Source organism: Hevea brasiliensis, chromosome 9 (genome assembly GCF_030052815.1).
Source record: "Hevea brasiliensis isolate MT/VB/25A 57/8 chromosome 9, ASM3005281v1, whole genome shotgun sequence".
NCBI classification, from domain to species: Eukaryota; Viridiplantae; Streptophyta; class Magnoliopsida; order Malpighiales; family Euphorbiaceae; genus Hevea; species Hevea brasiliensis.
In genome coordinates, this window is record NC_079501.1 from 98691316 (window position 1) to 98713350 (window position 22035).

The window sequence follows — 22035 nt, forward strand, 5'->3', positions numbered from 1 at the left end:
AAAAATAATAGAAATATCATAATATAATAAAATATTTATTAAAGATATAAAATAATTTAAGCTTGATTAAATTATATAATAGCTGATTATGATATTGTAAATTAATGGTTAATTTTTTTTAAATTAATTGTCACTAGTTACCTAATACTACTACTATTATTATTATTATTATTATTATTATTATTATAATAACGAAGGGTGACATGTGGAATTTATAAAAAAATAATATAAATAATTTTTAAATATTATATTTAATTATAATATGTTTTAATTTTTTAAAAAAATCAAAATTTAAAGAAAATAATAATTTAAATTACAAATATTAAGATAGTATTGTATCTAATTATTATTTTTAATACTCAAATTTATCCTAAATCCAATTGATTTTATCTTGAATCTGTTGGAAATTGAATTATTATTCAATTAATACCCAAACTCATTTAATTTTATATATTTTAGTTAATAATATATATAAAAAATATATTTTTTTATAAATAATTTATATTTTAAAATTTAATAATTTTATAAAAATTTGAAGTCTATTTATTAAAGTATAATATATAATATTTATAAATATTAGTGTAAAAATATATATTTTTATATTTAATTAATTATTTATATAAATAGAATTTGATAATAGATACTTAATACATAAAATATGAATATACCTTAATATTATTTTTTAAACTTAAACTGATCTCAAATCTAATTATATATTATTTAAATCATTTTAACCTGATTTGATCAAATTGAGTATTTGAAAATATATGAATCATTGCCATCTATGCGATTTATACATGCATCAAAATATTTATAATTATTTAAATTAAAATATTAATTTAATTAATTTTATAAATAAAAATATTTATTAATTTAAAAATTATTATATATTTTATTAAATAATATTTCTATAAAAAAGTATAACAACTTTATTCTTTTAGTTAGAATGAAATTGATTGGCATGGACATAGATATTGCAAAGATTGTATGTGAGGGAGAGGAGTTGTGATAAAGAGGAGCACAGGTGAGAATTCGATTGGCAGGGGACGGGGGAGATTGGGCCACAATTTTGTTTGAACTTTGAATAATGGATGAAAAGAGGATACAGCTTGCGAGTTAAATGGAAAATTCTCCAGCCCAAAGCCCAAACTCACTCTTCATGGGGAGTATAACGGTCTCTTCCACGGTTCAATTACCATTGCAGAAATTTGAATTTGCCTAGAACACAGAACCCATCATAAAGCAAACCAGAGTAAAAATTGAGTGATGAAAGATATGGAAAAGGCTGTGGAGATAAAGGATTCGACGTCTTCTTCCTCCTCTGTCGAGGATCAAGAAACTCCTCTTCGACCCATATTTTGCCTTAAAAAGAAGGTAGACTTGAAGATATTTGAGGAGATTTATGATTGCTTTATTCTTGATTTTGATCCTGTAGAACCTATTCGCTGTATCTCCAGTCTTTCTGTTTCCTCCAATGATGACCTCTCTGTCATTGCTGAAAAAGGACAGGTTTTTCTTTTTCCTTTACTCCCTCTTGTCTGCAGATTACATTCTCTGATGCAAAGGAATAAGAAAAATCTACTAAAGATTGTTATTTGAATTTTTCTTTTTCTTTTACTCCCTTTTGTCTGCAGATTACATTCTATGGTGCAAAGAAATAAGAAAAATCAACTAAAGATTGTTATTTGAATTTTTCTTTTTCTTTTACTCCCTTTTGTCCGCAAATTACATTCAATGATGCAAAGGAATAAGAAAAATCAACTAAAGATTGTTATTTGAATTTTTCTTTTATACATAGGTTGCTTGCAGAGATTACCCACATGCAAGACATCTGTGTCTCAAATACCCATTTGACAGTACACCACATGAGAAATTCTGCCATATGGTAACTTCAATTTCTCTTTCAATTTTGCATTTGGGTATCAAATGACAAGGTATTTGATTGCTGTTTTCTTAATTCATTTCAGTGCTACTGCTACGTTTGCGACTTGGTTGCTCCTTGCAAGTACTGGAATGATCCTACATCAGCGCATTGCCATGCCTCAGAACACACTGATGCTTGGAAGTTAAAAAGAAATTTGAGGAAAAATCAGCCTCCTCTTTACAGTTGAACAATTTCTTACTTTCATTGCCCTCCGGGTTTTGCTGATTTCTAGTTCCTTGCATTTTGCACCCACCCGTATCTGAAACACACATCTCCTGCTGTTTAATAGTTTGCTATCAGTTGGTCAAATTCATACTCTGAATTTGAGATTTTGGTACCAAAGATAGGTTTCAATATGTTGAACATCACCGGTTTAGGGAGGATTATTTGCTACTATGTTCTATGTATACCTTTTCGGGTGAATGAATATTTATGATTTGCTTCAGTATGTTGATTGACCAATGAGAAAACAACCACAAATACTTCAAAGCTATTCGTGCTTTGTCTTACCTTTCTTTTTTTTTTTTTCCCTCTTATTTGATTTACCTGAATGCTTGTCCATGTTTAAGAGGAAGGAGAATCTAACATATTTCCTCTATTGGGAACTGTTGCACCAATGCACACTGTCACAGGCACAGTGTGACTATTTTTCACACTGGTTTATTTTTCTTTTGTTGCTCTTCTTGAAGAAGCTAGTTTGTTTTGTGCGCTATGGTTGTATGAATGAAATTTGTTTTTCCACAAATTGGTTATGCTTGTGTTGTTGCTGTTCTTGAACAAAATGATCAACGGGTGTTAGCCTAATTTAGATGGAAAGTCTTAATTATTGAAACCTTTGCTGTCCTATAACTGGTGATATGATTTCATTTGAAACTGGCTGAAACATTAATCTCTCTGTCAATAGTTTTGCAATAGTTGTAATAATAGGAAGCCACTCTGCCTACAGACAGCCCCATATATTACTTCGTCTGGATTGGGAGGGATTAAGCAGCAATGGTTTTGAGCTTTGAAACCCTCAATCTCGAGGCCTTTGTGGGGTTTGTACTGGTGTTTGCTTGTAAACAGGAATGATGACTGAGTGGATAGATGCACATAAAACCAGGGGTTTAATCTATCTTTCTGTTGTTTATTTTGGCACTGTGATTCCTGATGTGAATGGACTATGGTAGACTAGTACCAAAAGATAGTAATAAAAAGCTTAACCAGTGGGATTCATTGAGCTAGAAATTTAGTTGTGTTGGTTATTTTTGTATTGTACTAAGCATTTTATGCAATAGGTTGAGAACATTGAGATCAGTTTAGACTTTAGACTTATGTTATCTAGATCGGCGTGCGGGGTGTTAATCCTTTTCCACCGGAACACTCTCAATTTCAATTTATTATTGTTTGTGCCACTTTGATGTCTAAATTGATGCTTCAGACGCAATAAATTTCAATTGCACTTGCAAAGGATACGCAGTTCAGTCAAAAGTTGAAGACCGCCGCTTGGTTAATCTGATACAAATTGGATTCTGAGTAAAATGGAATATAGATATTAAGTTCTGATTTCTTATTTAGGAATTAGGATAACTTGCATTTTGGCATCTTCCAAAGAGTAGTGAAAGATGGTCATGTCTGAACCTGTTCAGATTGGGTAAATTGTGAAGAAAGTTAAGTCTGTACAAGTTTGAGAGTAACCCATGTCAGTTTGTCTCACAATTTTGTTATCTGTGCTACAACTTGAACATATTCAATGTGAGCTGCAAACATCTCATATTGATGCTCTGGAAATGGCTTACTAATCATAGCAATATTAAACTATGAAACAAGATGGAGAATGCTATTCATTTCAAAAAGTGAAGTGCATTCATTATTCATTCCCAAAGAATAACACCTCAGAACCCATGGACAGATGGGCACTGGTTCTGTGTAGGATCCATCAGATATGCTTTATTTACAGTCATGTACTGTGTTCTTGCTCATGAATTAACGGTTACATTAAACATTTAATTAGGATTGATGGGCTATCTCAGCAGGATCAAATGAGAGACCGAAAAAAAAAGAAAAATTTTTTGCAAGAAATTTCAAGCGATTTCTCTCTGTCTTTTAGGATTTTAACATTTTGGGTAAATTTTTAAATTTAATTTGAGAATGCAATATGGGTTAAAGCTAAGGGCCTTCGGATGGAAGATTTGCTGGGCTTGGATTTCTCAAGGTTATAAGCAGAATTGGGTTATTTTTTTGTGACGGATATAGGCTTGCATCGGAATAGAATTTGGTTTAAGTGAGCTAGACCCTAAAGTAAATATGAGCCAAATTATAAAAATATTATTTTTATAATTTTTCTTTTTTGTTGTGATGGATATAAACTTGCATAGGAATAGAATTTGGCTTAAGTTATATTGAAGATCTGTTTAATATTATCATTGAAATTATTATTGTCACGATCCAACCTATGGGCCGGACCGGCACTAGGACCTGGGCCAGCCTAAAGCCGCCGAGGCCCGTAGTAAGCCTAACTGTTCATTAACCCAACTCTAATGCCCATTTGGGCCCAATTTCAAGAAACCAACCGGACAGAGCCCGACCATAAAGTGGACCTTTCAACGGGGAGTTTTTGACTCACCCGACCTATAAACAAAATATATCATCAATTGGGGAGCTCAGCTCACCCTCCACATACTCATATCAGCATAAAAATAAATGGGAGCTCAGCTCCCTCATCCAATCCATCAAACATGCATATAATTTTACAGGTCCACATGACAATTTATATTACAGACCCGAATCATTTAAATATTTCTAACACATGCGGAAATTCTAGGAGTAAATAAAATTACAAAACTATTGATAAACAACCTGCGAAGGAGAAAAGCAGGTTAACCACAATAAAATCTTCCTGTAGCCTGAAAAAAATATTGAACAGGAGTGAGCGTTCGACTCAGAGAGTAAAATATCAATTTTAACCATAATCTCTATAACTATCTAGAACTAATGCAACCTGTGGAGTGAAATGCAACAAAGAACCATATTTTCACATCATAACAACAAAAGGTAATTTGGAGCACTCACGCACTCGTAACATCAATCATAATATATGGGAGCCGATCCCTATACACTCTCTTAAATCCAACTCGTGCGTGAAGAACTCAAATTTCTGGACTTCCACTTAATAACCAAATCGGGTCCCAAATGAAGAACTCAAGCCGTGTCTACCCCGAAGGACCGGGTCCCAGCGAAGATCTCAAGCCGTGTCTACTCGTCCTATCCATAGTCCACACCACATCACACGCACGCTAACGCACGCACACTGCTCCAAATTACCACAACAACATCCATGGCACGCTAACAGTTATGAATGCAACATAAATCGTGCCTAGATTTTAACTACATAAATATTTACATATAAGTGATGCATGGGCATGCTTGAAAATATAATAATATCGAAATTACAATTAAAATTAATATTTTACTCACTGCACTTGACGCAATCACCGTGGCGGTGGGCGGAGGAAGAAGGTCATCGGCTCACCCGACAATTATATTACATTTATTTAATACAAAGGTCTCAATACTAATCAAGAAAAGAACCAATACGTCCTAAGTCGCGTAAAATCCGGCAGAGTCTCCCTATACCTAGGACCTACCCAACCTGCAAAAGGGCTCAAAACACACTTCTATATCCACAATCCATATATCCACAACTCAATCACATCACACAGCCCCTCCTGGGCCCATCAAATCAATCATCCATCACAATATGTAAAATTTCAATTTAGTCCTTATAATTGATCATTTTTGCAAAAACTGCTCAAATAAGCTCTAAAAATCATAAAACTCTGCCCCGCGGTCCTTAGAAATATTACTAAGCTATTGCAAAAAGAATCGTAATTTTCTAAGCTACCACGAATATTTTATGGATTTTTAATCCTATTTAAGCACTAAAAAATTACGAAAAAGCAAGGTTTGGGTTTACCTTTGCCGATTCCGACCTCGGGAACACGCTCGGGATGCCTGACAATGATGGGGTAGCCAAAACCTCGATTCAATTCGGAGACTTTTTCGGTAGCTGGTCTGTCTGGCCGGAAATTCACAGATCCGGACAACTATCGAATTTCCGCGAATTGAGGATACCTACACGAAGCACAATAATAATATATAAAAAAATCAGGGGTGTTACAATTATTATGAAAAATATATTTTTAAATATATTAATTAAATAATATTAAAATTAAATTTAATATATTTTAATCATAAAATTTTAGAATAATTGAATTATTTTTAAATAATTTTTTAAATAATATTAAAAATAATAATTTTTTTAAAAAAAGTGTTTCTTTAAACCAAACGGGCCTGAATGATTCTGAAAATTTTCTGGGCCAAAAGACGAGGCCTGGTTTGTAGAAACCCCGAATAAAGCCGAGCCACGAAAGCAAAGGGTGCTACTGTATCCCTATCCTAACGACATCCATCTCAATTGCGATTCCTCTTTGCCCCAAAACAAAGCAGCCATGTCTCCAGGTCCCGTTGTTGAGGCTGATGCCGCCAAGCCTGAAGTAGCCGAGCTGATCTCTTCCACTGAGGAGGAGACCCAGCAAAAGCTTAAGGTATTTCTTTCTCTCCTGTTCTGTACATATCTTCAATTTCTGTGTTTCGTACATCATTTGTGGTTTCTTTTTTTCTCTATCTTTAGCTCGACGATGTGCCCGTTGTAGAGGACGTGAAGGAGGACGATGATGAGGACGACGAAGACGACGATGACGATGAGGACGATGATAAGGAAGATGGAACCCCAGGTGCCAACTTTTTGTTTTCGCTTTCCTTCGCCGGGATTTTTGATTTTCCCTTTATTGATTGTGATAATAATGATTGTTTGTTTTTCTTTTGAGTATTTTGTTTGGTAAATATAGCTGATTATTGAATCTGGGTTTTCTTGTATTCTTGTGAATTTGAAGTTGCTTCACAGTTTACTGGGTTTGGCTTCTACTGTTATGTCGGTGTACACTGCAAGTTCTGCATGGTAAATGATTAACTGTTCCTGGAAAGAAACTGGAGATTCCTTTTAAAGCTTTTTCCTATTTGGATGATTTTACAAAAAGTTTTGAAACTGTAAATATGAATTTTCTTTCCTCAATTTTGGAACATGTGCACCAAAAGAATGGTTGATGCATTGTCTCAATATTCATTTCCAAAGACATGATTATATAATCCGTTTGAACTGAATTTTGTTTTTGAGATTTGGTAGTTTGGAAGAGGGAATGTATTGTATTGGATTTCACTCTACTGGCAAGAATGCATATATGAAGATTGACATTATAAAAGGTTAGAATACGTTAATTTAGTGCAGTTCTATTAGAATTGCACATCACTAATCATGCATTCTTCCCCATAAATTTGGGTTGACTTATTGGCATCAGTTAGCTCTATTTCATGAGCATCTGGTTTGAGGACGTTTAGCATAGCTGTCATGCTATTCTAAAGCTGCTCTTGGAGAAATTTCACTGGTTGTACAGATACAATAATTTTTTTATAAAAGGTTTTTTGCTCCTATTATTGGGGGGATATGGTTTTCTGTTTCCTCTGTTTTCATGTAATTACTTCCGTTTCTTGCTAAACTTTGGAACCGGCAATGTTTTATTGCTTATATCATCATATTTGCTGTCATCTCTTCTGTTTTTTTGCATGTTATGTCTCTCACATGTGACAGAGTTGTGGCTACTTTTATTTGATGTTTCATGTTTCTGAGTTTAATGGTATAAGGTGGAATCAACATGCCATTTCCTGAATGTCAATATTCACAAAGATCCCCAAATTCCAAATGTTTAATGGTTCTGTGTCCCTCAAATCACATTTGACTCACCACCAGCATATGAATCAATGTAGCAGCAATTTTGGTTTCGGTGTGTTACATGTTACTGGAAATACACCTAATTGAATTGCTTGTAATATAATTTCTGTTTCAGGTTTAACATTTTTGTTTGAAAGGCTTAGACCTCTTCTATTGAACTTATTAATAGGAAAGTAACATGCAGGGGCAAATGGGAGTTCTAAGCAGAGCAGAAGTGAAAAGAAGAGTCGCAAGGCAATGTTGAAGCTGGGTATGAAACCTGTTACTGGTGTTAGTAGGGTAACCATCAAGAGAACAAAAAATGTAAGGTTTCTCTGATTTTGTCTTCGTGTTATTCGTCTCCCTATATGATTTGTCTCAATTTACTAAAATTTTCTTGGGGTTTCAGATACTATTTTTCATATCCAAACCAGATGTTTTTAAGAGCCCAAACTCTGAGACATATGTCATATTTGGGGAGGCTAAGATAGAGGATTTGAGTTCTCAGCTGCAGACACAGGCTGCCCAACAGTTTAGGGTGCCAGACATGGCATCTGTACTTCCGAAATCAGATATTTCTGGTGCAGCTGCTGCTGCACAAGCAGATGAAGAAGAGGAAGAAGTTGATGAGACTGGGGTTGAGCCTCGAGATATTGATCTAGTTATGACACAAGCAGGAGTATCAAGGAGTAAGGCTGTCAAGGCTCTTAAGACACACAATGGGGACATTGTTAGTGCTATAATGGAGCTTACTACTTAAGTGGCTTTGGCGGCTTCATACTTTATCTTGCATTCTTGTTTTATGTTGATGAGTTCTTGGAACATTTAGTCAATGTAGTCAGATTGGTTCTCCAATCATCAGGTGTCTGAATTATCCGTTATTGCTGTCAAACTTGAGAATTCTGTTGCAATGCAGTTTTTGAGTAGTAATATAGGTTTTGTTTTTGCTTAGTGCATTTTGCAACATTTGAATGCCTCAATTATCTACTAGTTATTAGATAGCTTAAGAGAAACAATCTCGAAATTCTGATATATTTTATTTGGGGTTCAAATAAATCCGATTTTGTGGTGGTGATTATAATGATGTCAGAGTGTCGAAAAGATCAAAAGGAGAAATTACATCTCTCGGGGAAAGAAAGTGCCGAAGAGGGGAGGGGGGGGGGGGGGGGGAGTGGTGTGGGGGTGTGGGGGGTTGTGTGGTTGGTTTGGCAGCTGTTTTTAATTACGAGGGAAATTTTTGCTCATGCCCCAGGTACAGGTAAGTTTTTCACTTTAGATTGATCAGCATTGATTATTATATAAAACACATGTATTCACCAACAGAAGCAGCATTTTTAATATTATAAAGTATCCTACCTTTCTAGAAAATCATCTCATCCCTGTCCTCCCAAACAAGGGTGCCAATTTCAATCAGTGAATTTTTTTTTTTTGAATTGTTAACTTGAGCATTTATGCTTTAGAAACCGAAACTTTTGGCTCTGTATCTGCAAAAATCTGTAATCTGTGTAATATAAAATCTAGACTAATCAGATTCTGAATCCGTAGAAGCAAATTAGCAAATTCTTCATCATCATCCGCATCACTTTCGTTGACATAGTCATCAATCCAGGGGCTCTTGAAATACCGAAGCTGCAGGCACCTATCCTCTAGATCATCTTTCAGCTCCACACCCCAGCAGCCTTGAATATCAAGATGGGAAAGAGCCTTGCACTTGGTAAGGATGGCATTAAGACCAGAATCTCCAAAGGAGCCAAAAACAAGTTCAAGAAGCTGGAGCCCTGACATTGTATTGGCAATGACCAATGCTTCACAATCATTCAAGCGTGAAGAATTTCTCTTCACTGGCCTCCCCCATTCTGGTGGTGGCATATTTCTCCTCAGATGAGTTAAGGATTTGCAGTTCTCTCCTAATGCTACAAGCCCTTGGCATGTGATCTTCAAACAGTAACGATGTCCAAGAGCATCAAATTAGTTAGTGATCCAGCATGCTTTTCCACCATCTTGTCAGTGATATCACTCATGGGAATTCGCAGTTCCTTAAGGTATCTCCCACTAAAAAAAGAGGAGCAAAGTTAAATTAGGTACTTGTCTGGCATAGCATTTGGATAACTGAAACTGCTTTTTAAAATAAAAATATCAATTTAGATACCGTGAAAAAAATGGTTTGAAAAAATTTATTTTATTATTTTAATATTTTTATGATTAAAATTTATTAAATTTAATTTTAAAATATTTTTTAATATTCTTTAATTAGTATATTTGAAAAAATAATTTTCTTAATAGCAGTTTCAATAATAATAATGCTAAACAGGCCATTTGATGTGCTTGTTTCTTGTCAATTTCAGCCTATCATTATTCAGGATGCATTCAAATATCTTTTTATTCGAATATTTGTTAAGTGTAGAATGAATTACGTAAGATTAATCTTTCAAAGAAAAAATTTCTTTTTTTGTGATTATTTTATGTCATGAAAAACAGAGAACCTGCATCTCCCTAGAGGCAACCAATATGAAAAATTAAATATGCAGAAAGGAATAACTTTCCTGAGCTTGGGGGATCCAACACAGCAAGTCCTGAAGTTTCTCAAACATTAGCAATGATATTTTTTTTTCCAACATTAAATCTAAAAGAAATTATCCTTTCAGGTTTCAACATGCCTAGTCTTTCAAGATTGGATATACTTAATTTGAATTCAATTAAAAAAACCAAAAAAAAATGTCTTTATGCTTCACAAAACAAAGTGTGCACCTGGTTATGCTTCACAGAAGTCTTGGGAATTCTTGAAGTTTTCACTACAAGCACTCCCTTCTACAGAGTTATTCATATTACTTGGAAATGGGACAAATGTTGTAGTTTCATTTTCCACACTCATTTAGAAAAAATGAATACAATATAACATCTTACTATCTTCATAAATATATTCCCTCCTAACTGCAATATCAACATAACCACCGAAAAATAAATAAATAAATAAAATAAAAAAGGGCATAACTTAACATTGATGTTTGGGAAGTCGACTAACAATGTGTAAAGTGCTGTTGATAAGTTCTTTCCCAATCATTTGTAAACTGAATTGCATGGTTGGTAGAAAAAATCAGCATTTTCATAGCTAAATATTCCTCTGAACAATTAAATTAAAAAACCAAAACATGAGGAAGTAACGGTGATATAGGATACCTTAGTGATGACCAACAACCTAATGAAAATGTTGTTTAAGGACAGTATTTGTAGGTTCCTTTTGATAAAATGAAGCAAAATTATCAAAAACCACAATCACTAAATTGCAAAAGAAAGGCGACTATCAATTCAGCTTATGCAAATGCTCATTTAAGGCTTATTGAAATATGAATGTCATTAATAAAAAAAAAGAAGAAAAAGAAAAAAAAAAATGAATGTCACTATAGTCAGATTTTGAAGTTCACCCATTTTGTGAATTTCTCATCAGACAATAGAAACCGTTGAGTGGAAAATATAAAAATTAATAAAAGTTCACAAGTGGCACATTTGGTACTAAACAGGCTCTGCTACATTTGGTCCAGAAAAGGTAAAAGCAGTAAATATATCGTAAGAAATGCAAAGTCTGGTTAATCAATCATCCAAAAGCAAATTAGCCAAGAAGTTGAGGCAAGATGCTTAAAACTAAGCCTATTAGCTTATGTAAATACGTACCATCTTCTCTAATGGGATTAAAATCCTATGCACTGAATCCTTAAGAAAAAAAAAAAAAAAACTCAAGAATCAAAGAAAGCACAAGAAAATACCGAAGGCCAACTTGCAAAAAATGTAAAGCTTGAAAACCGTCTTTTTATGTGTATCAACTTCAGTATAATTTATTAGCTGGGATTTCTTGGTTCAGTTTGTTCTCTCTGTTTTACTTTTGCCAAACAACAAAACCCATTTCTTCGAAGCTAAGGAAATCAAGTTAAACGACGGAGAGAGAGAGAGAGAGAGAGAGGCATATATTACAGTACCAGTTAGCAGCGAAAGCGAAACCGGCATCTCCGAGCTTGTAAGCAGACAGCAGACGAAATGTGCCTTTACTACGCTTAATCAACTTGCGCACCACTGAGTCAACTCGATCGACGGAGCGGTCCTGCCGCCTACACCATTGTTGGATGTCGATTTGGGACCAGCAGCAGGGTCCAGCAACGCATGCCAACCAGGACTTGCACACCAACGACACGGGTCCCACCCTTTGGTCAGGTGGGAGTCGAACTAGTATCAAAGCAAGTATTTCAGGGTTGAGGTCCTCCCAATGAGCAACGGAGGATGCAATCTCCTTCTTCTTAAGAGGAGAATTGGAGGGAGCCATTCTTTCTTCTTTCTTAAGAATGGGTATTGGAATGGAAAGTTTTGAAGCTCAAAAGGCTTCTTTTACTGCCTGCTGATTGTCCTTCTACGGTTGACGTTTGGGAATGGGTTGACACGTGTTATAATATTGTCATTTATTTATTTTTTACAAGAAATTAGGTTTTTTTTTTTTGGAAAGAATGAGCTATTATCAAAATCATGATAATTTTGATAGAATTCTTATTCCCATGTAAATCTCACACATGGATTATTTGTAAAGAAATTTTTATTTAAATTTAGTTTATTAGGTGCACTTAGAATATGTTTGATAATTATGTGAGATCCATTTTTTATATTATAAAGAGAGCCTACGTTTTTATGAGAGAGAAAGCACTACTTTTATATATATGAAAAGTATCTTATAATCTTTTATGAATCTATATATTTAATAGATGAATTTCACTATACATTTTATGCGTTTGATGAACCAAACTTAGAAAAAGAAAAATCCTAACCTCAATTTGAAAAAATTATTATCCGTTGGGTACAACTTGAATTGCTATAATCACAATTGATTTGATACAAAAATAATAAAATCATCTTACATAAAATTACACGGATTCTTATATAAGCCTCCACTCTTTTCTTAATCCTATATAAGCCACTTATTGCGGCCACCAAATTCTTGCAAAAGCCTGATTCAAACCACAAGCTGCTGCTCAGCAAACCTTTCTAATATTTTAGCAATAATTAAACCAAATCAGGCCAATATAAATCAATACAGTTCTATCAAAATTCTAACGAATTCAACTCACAATGCAAATTTAATTCATTCTTAGAAACGCATGCAATTGAAATTTGATAATGAAGCAGATCGTAGCTTCAGGGATATAACGTAGGTTAATCAAAGCATTGGAATAGAACATAAAAATCAAGGATGATTTTTTTTATTATTATTTTTAATCAATTCTGGAGTAGTACAACAATTTTGCCAGATTAAAGATTAGGAGTTGATGACCCTACAATTTGTTCGAATCTCTCCTGAAGTACCTGTCAAAACATCAAGTTGACCCATCTTCACCATGGCCGCAACAAATTTCCTTCCCCAAAGAATGGGATTCCTTGCATTTAGATTCACTTGGCTTGCTGTTGCAGGGTTTGTCAGGAGAGTCTGGTCTGAAGTGAACAAGCCTCTGTTTGCTTGGATATCTATGTAGTATCCTACATCTGTTGTGCTTGGACTAGAAGGATTCATGGGTACCACTAAGCTAGGATCTGTGCTTCCTTGTGGGCACTGCTGCTTCAACCTGGCCGCATATGTAGCATCTAAGCTTGGATCCTGACTATTTGTTCCATTGAAGTTGTATAATCTGTTGCTGAAGGAAGTGCAGTGTGAACGACCGATGGTGTGTGCTCCTGCATAATTAATGCACATACATTTTAGTTATTTATACCAAAATAATAAGCAAATTTTTCTGTGAAATTAGTATTATTAATATAATAATAGTATATGAGTTCCACCTATTTTACATACAGAGTTCAATTTTTTTTGTGATTTTAATTATATGAGACCCACCTATTTTATATGTGAATCCCACTATCCATATTGTCCCTTCGATTCATGGTAAATCAAGTTTATATAAGAATTTTGGATGCCTATTATATATATTGTATCTTCTTTTCATGGTAAATCAGGTCTAGTAAAGTTTAATTTTTTAAATTGAATTTTTTTAATATAATAATTTTAGAATATTTCTCATTAAAAGTTTATAATTCAAATCCTAGTGAAACTTCTCTTATTAATTGAACTCAATACAATATATATGATAGATATAAGAAATTCTTGTTTAGATCTAATTTATTATGAATTCAAGATACAATATGAATGGTGGGATTCACATATAAAACAGTTGGGACTGTGAAGTATTTATTTGTGTCTTTTTTATTTATGAAAAACTAAGTTTAAATAAACTTCTCTTGGTGGGCATGTATGTGTTGATGTTCCCACTCCAATGATGAGGGCATCAATTATATTCTTACGTTTTGTTGAATAAGCCAATGAAAATAACAGCTTCCAAGCTGCTATTTGTTGAAAGGCGTTGTTGTTTTAAAGAAAAGGAGTTGTACTGCCTAGATAGGTAGAAAAGTTTATTTGTAATAATGATACCAGAAAGTGTAACCATTTCATCTTGTGAGAAACCCTTGTTTGCAAATGATTGAGTCAGCTGGTTGACATTAAATGTTGGACTGGGTAAGTTTGTTAAAGTCTCCGAGGACAAAGAAATTTTCCCATCTCTTCTTCCTGCAGGAACATCATAGCCAAGCCCTCCGGTCTGCACGAACAGTTATATATCAATTTAGATTTATTATAATATTTAGTATAAATTCGACTTTATATGAAAATGAGCTTAATAATTGTTAGATTAAATATTTGTATAACGTGTTATAATAAATATACGAATATAATTATTGAACTTATTCTTACATAAGATCGAATTTATAATTAGCCGCATCCTTCTCTATATTTTAGTGATTTAGTGTCTGCCAACTCTAATGCCTCATGCTCCATAACAATTTCCAAGTTACTGGTAGGAGAGAAAGTGAAGATCTACTCATAGTATACTTACTATCTCAACACTATCTCTTGCTGCAAATGCGAGTATATCAGCACAGGAAACAATTCCTTTACAAACGGCTTCTAGCCTTGACTTTGCGTTGTCAATGACTTCAAACCCTCTCAGACTTGGGTTATTGACAGGCGAGTCTTTCTCTGCTGTGTTTGAGGGTGTGGAGTCAATAAGCACAGAAGCATCACACCCCTATACGCATAATAAAAGCACTTTAATTTCAAGTCTAATAATATAAAGAAGTGAGCGTTTACATATTTCCACAATTGTCATTATACTAGTAGTAGTTGAGTATAATAAAGTATCTCCATTATAGTAGAGGAATTCAATCTCATTTAAGAATTTTCCATGTACCTTATAAGAAAGAAAATCTCCCCAGCTACATATAGTAACTACTTAGCACTTACCCTAACAAAGCAATCGTGAAAGTGCATTCTTACTAGACCAGCAGCAACTCCTTTTTCCTTAGCAAAAGCAGCCCTAACCTCGTCTTTGACAATGAACTCAGCTAAACCACACGAGTTTGCATAAAAACCAACTTGAAGCTGAGAAAGAACACCCATTTGACAGAACAAAATAAGCACTGAAACCACACATAGTTGATCAGCTAGATTCTTTGGATGAGTCATTATCTCCTACAGTTTCAAATTTCAACCCAGTTGATCAAAGCTCATACCTAGCTATATCTATTTATAGTGATATAGCTTATTGATGAAGAAAAGTACGTAAAATTTTAGCATCACATGAGTTTATTCTAAGCATTTGGTGCCATCTAAGATGGCACTATCCTGGAATAATGTGGTTATAAAATCAGCGTAAAGATTACAAAGATTTTTGAAAAAGGAGAAGAAAAGACAAGTGGAGTCGGTTTCAGCACAACTGGAAATTGTTTGCTGTAAGAATTATATAATATAGTCCACTAGCAAATTTAGTGGAGAATCAGACAAGAACTGATCCATTTTAGCTGACTTAAATGTGAGAAAATTCAGGGAGAGTAGTTAAAAATAAATATATAAAAAAGCTTGTCAATTTTCAGTGCGTTATTGTTACCCACAACTTGACAACTACATGCGATGGATTGAAATGTAAATGAAACAAGAAAAGACATGTAATACAATTAATATTCTCTATATTGTAGTGGCCTAAAGTAAATTTTAGATAAATTTTATCTATAAAATTAAGAATTTGAATCATATATTCATAACTGTTGAGAGGATTTTACTTGAATATAACTCTAACAAGAAAAATCACACACTTGAGAAAAAAAAAAAAGATACCAATTAATTTTTCCTGTTAATTATGATTAGTAGAGAATAAAATATTGTTTTTATTGGAATATGTGACAAGTAATTCCATTGAGATTTCTCACTTAAATATAAATGGATGAACTATATATCTTTGAAATAAAATTAAAATTAAATAATTGAAATTAATAAATTAAAATAATTTAACCTATATAACCTTGACCATTTAATTTTAATATATTACACCCTTTAATTTTTATTTTTATAATCAATAAATATAATTTTTTTTATTTACAATGAATTAAATATATGATTTTTTATATATATCTTCTCAAGTTCCCTTTATATACTGCACTAAATTTATATGATTTATTTAATTATTAATTAATAAATTGAGCAAATTATGCTTAATTATAAACTAAAAATTATAATTAAATAATGCAATAATTTAAAATGACAATAAGTATTTTTTTTAATTAGTTTAAGGACTTTCTATTTTTTAAGAGGAAAAATTATTATTTAGTAGTTAATCATTATTAATCAGCCAAATTTTTTCTTATTTTAAAAATTATATTAATTAATTTCTTTATTTTCATTTCGTCAATGATTAAGTCCTTTTATTCAAATTTTATGTATTCTGTTATTAGTTCTTAGTCAAAAGACAAGATTACCCTCATTCAGAATCCCCAATCCCCAAATTCATGTTATGTCTCCTCACCCTACCAACCACTCCCACCTTCCCCCTAAGGGTCTTTTTGTATGAGGCTGAGTGAGAGATGAATAAAGATAAGAAGGGTAAATAACTATTTACTCCTGTTTAAAAAGAGATGAGTTAATGGAAGTTAAGAGTAAGTAAGGGTAACCCTTACCTTTCCTTACCCCTCAAATCTCATTTTTTTTTTTATACCCTAGTTTGGGGTGTAAGGAGGGATAAAAAGAGGGAGATGAGAGTTATGAATATTTTTATTTATATACCCCTTAAATTTACCACTTCTTCACCTCTTCCCAAACATAAATAATGTATATTACCTCTTTTTACCTGTCTATTAATTCACCTCTTCCTAAACATGAGATTTTTTTTATTATAATCCTCCTTACCCTTCCCCTTTATTACCCTTCCTTACTATTCCATTACTTACCCTTTCCTTACCCCATCCAAACAATCCTAAAGAAGATTAATGCTCTTTGTGAATTGTGAATCCCCCCAAACCACACTCTACTTTTAATTCAGCTGATTCACAATCGGAACTAAATAAAAATTAGATTGGTTCAACTTGAAATCGATCAGAACTAGATTAATCAAAACCATCTTTGAAAGGATTGAAACTAGTTGATTTTGTTTTGAGTTAAAATAAATTTTTTAAAATAAAAAATTTGAAAAAAAAAATTCAATTATTGTATTTGATTAAACTGAAACTCCAGACCCTACAATTTCGATTATGTAACACCCCTCACTCGACTATAGTGTAGCCGAGCAAGGCGTGCTACATTCGGTGTTGGAGCACCCTATCTTATCTTACTTTATTATTTTAGAAATTTTGAATTTGTTTAATTTAATATCAATTATTTCTCTATGGAGAAACCAACGGAGTTTTCCCTATTTTATTATCAGTTGACGTATTTCACTATTCACCTGCTTGAAATTTTCAATAATATTTTATAATAAAAATCTCATCAATTATTTTTATAACCATCTCATAATTCAAATCTCATTCATATATCTCAATTTCATATTCATTTCCATGCATTTCCATTCATGCACAATTTATATATATAAATTCTCAAGTTTCATTGATTTACAGACTAATTACATAAATTCATAATTTACATGATCTACAAATTAATTACAGTTCCATAATCTATATTTCAACATACAATTCATAATTTACATTACAAATAATAACTAATTATAATGTAAAAAATACATAATATGATCTATATGGGCCATATCTACATGTATTGCTGAGAAGGTGACAACCTTGAACACTCTGCAGATCAGAACTCCAAAATCTCTGTTTAGTATTTGTTGGGCTTTAACTTTAGTACCTGCGCGAGGAAACAAATCCATCGCTCTAAGCATTGCTACTTAGTGGTGTAATAATATAACAAGAAATAATGTATACAAATAAAAATAATTGGAACATATTTTCTATACTCAAGAATTTTACTGGGTTCATATGAAATTTGTCATATAGTATATTTTTCATTATTTATGTTGCTCTCTAGAATCTCTTTGTCATAAGTTTACTATAATTATTTATATAATATACAAATAAATCTAAAATTTATACTTATACTTATATTCTTATGAAAATCACATTTGTAATGTTATTTAAGTTATAATTCTTCTACTAGTTTTTTTATCACTTTCTTGATACTTTCTAAGTTGTTTACAATCATTTCGTAATATTTAAAATTTTTAGAACTAATTTAATTTACTTCAGATCATTCTAAGGAATAAATTTTTGGAGCTGATCTAATTTATTTGAGAACTTCTTCTCATTTATTTACTTTCTAGCATTTTTATTTGCTAATATTCGTAACTTATTTTAATAAATTAGACTGCCCAAGTAACCTACGACAGGCTGACTAAACTGGATAACGGGTCGTTAACACTGGACACCGCGGTGCCTCGAGCCGTCATACCATGGGATGCAGAACGTCAACCACGTATGCAGTCAGTATGGCTAAAAAGCCATGATATCATATAATCAGACATTAAGCCATGAGTGCAGGCATAAAGCCATGAATACGGGCATAAAGCCTTTGCGCAGTACTGCTAAAACAATACCCTATTGGCATGCCAAACTATCCAATCTGACACACATGTCTAGACAATACAAGGGCACATAATATCATTAAATATTAATATATTGTGTTTTATGACTTCATTATTTCATAATAATTTTCAATCATAATGTATTCAATTATTTGATCTTATATATGATCACAATTCACATTAATTATCCTTTTATATCATTGTACTCAAAGTACTTTTCCTTTCTACAATAATGAGAACTAATGTCTCATTCATACATTAATATGGTTCATTTATTCATTCATTATATTATTCATATTGATCACAATTCAAAACAATGGTTCACATGTACCATTGTATTCAAAACATTTTTCCTTTCTCATTTATACATTTTATGAATTCTATTTGTGATGGGCATAGAAGCCCTAACTACCTATTCACATCAATTAGGTGACTTACTTTTCATGTTTCAAGCAATCCATGAACATTTCATGGATTTCAAATTTATGGCCTTAATTTCCCTTTAACAATATAGTTCTTACTCTTTGTGTCTTTATATTACTATTCACATTACTATTCACTCAAATTATTGACTTTTTAATACATAATAAATTTATTGAGCCTAAGTTCACCAAGATACCACATTTTGCATTCTAAAGTTGTTGGTATTGGTTGCCAATACCATTTCAAAGCTTATCTTATGTTATTCAAAATTTTCAGATTTCATACCCTAGGTTTACTATTTCATTGGTCATTTGTACAGTAGGAATTTGATAAAATTGTCTTCATAAAAGTTGTTTCTTATTGTGTCTAGTTACATTTCTTTTTTTGAATCACTCCATTTGGAGTTTTGTAACTCAAGTTATGGTCATTTTACCATAACTGGCCGGATTGACCTGTACCCAGAATTTCTGGGCAATTTGGTTATGCCAGATTTGGTGACCTAAGTTTGGTTGGTTATTTGACTAGGTTATGTTAGAATTTGGATTTGTGTTCTTCATGAAAGTTGTAGGACTATGTCTCAACTTTCTTCTGGTAAAATTTCAGATCAATTAAACTTTTCTACACTGAGTTATGACCATTTGAACAAACACTGTTCATTTGGTCATTTTTCAGGGACAGCATGTTGGTCACCCGGATTAGGGTAATTTTTAGGTCAACTTAGTTTGGTTTTCTGAGCAGGGTTTCTTCACCAAAGTTGTGCCATTATGTCTTATAAAACTTTTTCCATTGGTTTCATTGCATTTGGATTTTTATAGACCAAGTTATGGCCATTTTGCCAAAACTAGTCGGGTGAGCTTTAGTCCAGGAAATCTGGGCAGAATGATTTTGGTCAGTTTGATGACCCCACTTGGGCCAGCAATTTCATTTGGTTAGAGGCATTTCTGGGCTTGGTGTTCTTAATGAAAGTTGTAGTTCTATGCCTAATCTTTCTAATGACATAAAAATCAGGTCATTTGGACCTGTCTAGAGGAAGTTATGGCCAAATGAACATATACTATTTATTTGGTCAATTTTCTGGGTTCAGTGTTTGGATTTCCGGATTGAGACAGTAAATTGGTCAAGATTTGGACAGAATTTGGGCATGGTTTCTTCATGAAAAATGGGGTATTTTATCCTAGGTTTCATCTCCAATTGGCCTCATACCAATTAGAGCAACACAACTCCAGTTATAGCTCAAATAATACATTGGACTTAAAGGTCCGAATTTCCTGCATAAGAATCAATACTCCCAAATTCAATTCTCCCAACTCCACAAACTTCATTTGACATATTTAGCACTTCTAATGGTCATTAAATCATCTCAACATCATCAAATTCAAGACACACATTAATTTCCCCAAAGTTAGGTCAAAAACCCTAACTCACATTCCTCAATTCATATAAACACAAGCCAAACAATTTGTTCATCACAATTACTCATCAATATCACTAATCAACACAAATAATTTCATCAAAACCATCAAACCATAACTCTTATCATGGCTGCTGAAATTTAGTAATTTCCTATCCCTATGAATTTCTTTTAATTTCATATCAATCTAACTTAATTTAGCAAGCTTTTCATGCTTAGAAGAGAAATAAAAATGAATTAGCGCACTAACCTCAAATAGCAAGATTCTAGGTCTTCTAATTCTTCAACTCCTCCTCTTCTTTTTGCCTCTAGTCACTTTAGCTAGGTTAGATATCAAGTTTTTGTGTTTGGAGGTTGGGAAAATATGGAAGATTTTGAAGGGAAAATGAAGCTTAAAGATACATCAATGGAGGAACCTCTTCTCTCTCTCTCTCTCTCTCTCTCTCTCTCTCTCTCTCTCTCTCTCTCTCTCTCTCTCTCTCTATGGATCGATTTATTTGAAGAAGAAGCTGCTGTTTTATTTTTTTTTTGTGTCATTTATCCTCTTTTAATAGTTAATTAAGCGGTGATTAAATGTGATTGGTGGAATTTTTTTAAATGACATCATGATGATGTCATAATTGGCATTTTCTTTTATTTTCTTTTCTTTTCTTCTCTACTCATTTTTAATTTAATTTTTAGCAATATTTATTCATATTTTATGTCATAATAATTATTTACTTAACTGGACAAGTCGGCCAAAATTCATCTCTGAAGATGAAATGACCAAAATGCCATCCGTTTGGCTTAACAGACTAAAATTGTCTGTATCGATTGAAAAATTTTTCTAAACCTTTTCTTGGCATTCTAATGTCATAGAAACCTCAATGACTCTTCTCTGGAGTCTCAAAAATTATTTCATAAATTTTCTCCTGAGTCCGGGTCAGAATCGTCTTTACCGATACTTCCCAAGATTTGCTACCCATCGCTAGGGCACCGGCTCATTTAACTTAGTTGTATTTTATTTCTAAAATTTTTCCTTAATTTTTCTTATACTTATTTGAGTTGTTTATGACTCTTCACTCTAGTCTAAATATTTTTTCCAGACGTTCTAGCTGTCCAGACCGATACTGGTCCCTGGAACAGTAGAATGTGCGGAATTGCTATAGTGAGGGTGTTACAATTCTTCCTCTCTAACAAAAATTTCGTCCTCGAAATTTACCTGACATAAGCAATCGACGAACTGCTACCTCCTTACTTCTACACCTTTCTGTGTTATCATACTTCACTTTCTCCTTAGTCTCAATCCTATCCTCAAACAGTTTTGTACTCATCTTTTTTCATCTTAAATACGGTCTCCTTCTCATCTCCATTCGCTATCTCATTGTCTCTTCACTCTCTTATTCCATACCTTAACCTAAAATAAATGGGAAATATAGATCTGCAATAGTGTCACCTCGACTCTTATGAATGCAATGCATGATATGCAGTCTATCTAGGTCCAGAAACGCCTAAACCGCACTCTGATACCAATAAATGTAACACCCCTCAT

At 33.0% G+C, this 22035-nt stretch overlaps 4 protein-coding genes across 4 annotated transcripts; 2 read left to right on the top strand and 2 right to left on the bottom strand.

Moving 5' to 3' along the window:
• Positions 1–1019: 1019 nt before the first annotated feature.
• On the top strand, positions 1020–2417 carry LOC110642461 (RPM1 interacting protein 13). Its single transcript, XM_058154221.1, has 3 exons — positions 1020–1509; positions 1799–1885; positions 1968–2417. The coding sequence occupies exons 1-3, from the start codon at positions 1267–1269 to the stop codon at positions 2109–2111; spliced, it is 474 nt and encodes a 157-aa protein (XP_058010204.1). The 5' UTR covers positions 1020–1266; the 3' UTR covers positions 2112–2417.
• Positions 2418–6330: 3913 nt separating this feature from the next.
• Positions 6331–8681, top strand: LOC110642464 (nascent polypeptide-associated complex subunit alpha-like protein 2). The gene is made up of 4 exons (XM_021794544.2): positions 6331–6510; positions 6597–6699; positions 7936–8054; positions 8140–8681. The coding sequence occupies exons 1-4, from the start codon at positions 6415–6417 to the stop codon at positions 8488–8490; spliced, it is 669 nt and encodes a 222-aa protein (XP_021650236.2). The 5' UTR covers positions 6331–6414; the 3' UTR covers positions 8491–8681.
• A 445-nt stretch (positions 8682–9126) lies between these two features.
• Positions 9127–12132, bottom strand: LOC110642465 (F-box protein FBW2). Its single transcript, XM_021794545.2, is given in 3 exon segments — positions 9127–9679; positions 9682–9782; positions 11702–12132. Coding segments are annotated over 3 exon segments (942 nt in total). The 5' UTR covers positions 12043–12132; the 3' UTR covers positions 9127–9179.
• An 814-nt stretch (positions 12133–12946) lies between these two features.
• Positions 12947–15318, bottom strand: LOC110642463 (peroxidase 5). Its single transcript, XM_021794543.2, has 4 exons — positions 15055–15318; positions 14648–14839; positions 14188–14353; positions 12947–13436 (listed from the first exon to the last, which is right to left on the bottom strand). Exons 1-4 carry the CDS (start codon positions 15274–15276, stop codon positions 13024–13026), a joined length of 993 nt encoding a protein of 330 aa, XP_021650235.1. The 5' UTR covers positions 15277–15318; the 3' UTR covers positions 12947–13023.
• Positions 15319–22035: the final 6717 nt, after the last annotated feature.

What these genes read in the sequence shown, in the direction of transcription:
- LOC110642461 (XM_058154221.1), top strand. Translation starts at nt 1,267, where the DNA reads ATGAAAGATATGGAAAAGGCTGTGGAGATAAAGGATTCGACGTCTTCT. An exon ending in TCATTGCTGAAAAAGGACAG is followed by an intron (nt 1,510 to 1,798) that starts GTTTTTCTTTTT and finishes TTTTATACATAG; the next exon opens with GTTGCTTGCAGAGATTACCC. An exon ending in ATGAGAAATTCTGCCATATG is followed by an intron (nt 1,886 to 1,967) that starts GTAACTTCAATT and finishes AATTCATTTCAG; the next exon opens with TGCTACTGCTACGTTTGCGA.
- LOC110642464 (XM_021794544.2), top strand. Translation starts at nt 6,415, where the DNA reads ATGTCTCCAGGTCCCGTTGTTGAGGCTGATGCCGCCAAGCCTGAAGTA. An exon ending in TAAGGAAGATGGAACCCCAG is followed by an intron (nt 6,700 to 7,935) that starts GTGCCAACTTTT and finishes AGTAACATGCAG; the next exon opens with GGGCAAATGGGAGTTCTAAG. An exon ending in CCATCAAGAGAACAAAAAAT is followed by an intron (nt 8,055 to 8,139) that starts GTAAGGTTTCTC and finishes TTGGGGTTTCAG; the next exon opens with ATACTATTTTTCATATCCAA.
- LOC110642463 (XM_021794543.2), bottom strand. Translation starts at nt 15,276, where the DNA reads ATGACTCATCCAAAGAATCTAGCTGATCAACTATGTGTGGTTTCAGTG. An exon ending in CAAGAGATAGTGTTGAGATA is followed by an intron (nt 14,354 to 14,647) that starts GTAAGTATACTA and finishes CTGTTCGTGCAG; the next exon opens with ACCGGAGGGCTTGGCTATGA. An exon ending in TGAAATGGTTACACTTTCTG is followed by an intron (nt 13,437 to 14,187) that starts GTATCATTATTA and finishes TTAATTATGCAG; the next exon opens with GAGCACACACCATCGGTCGT.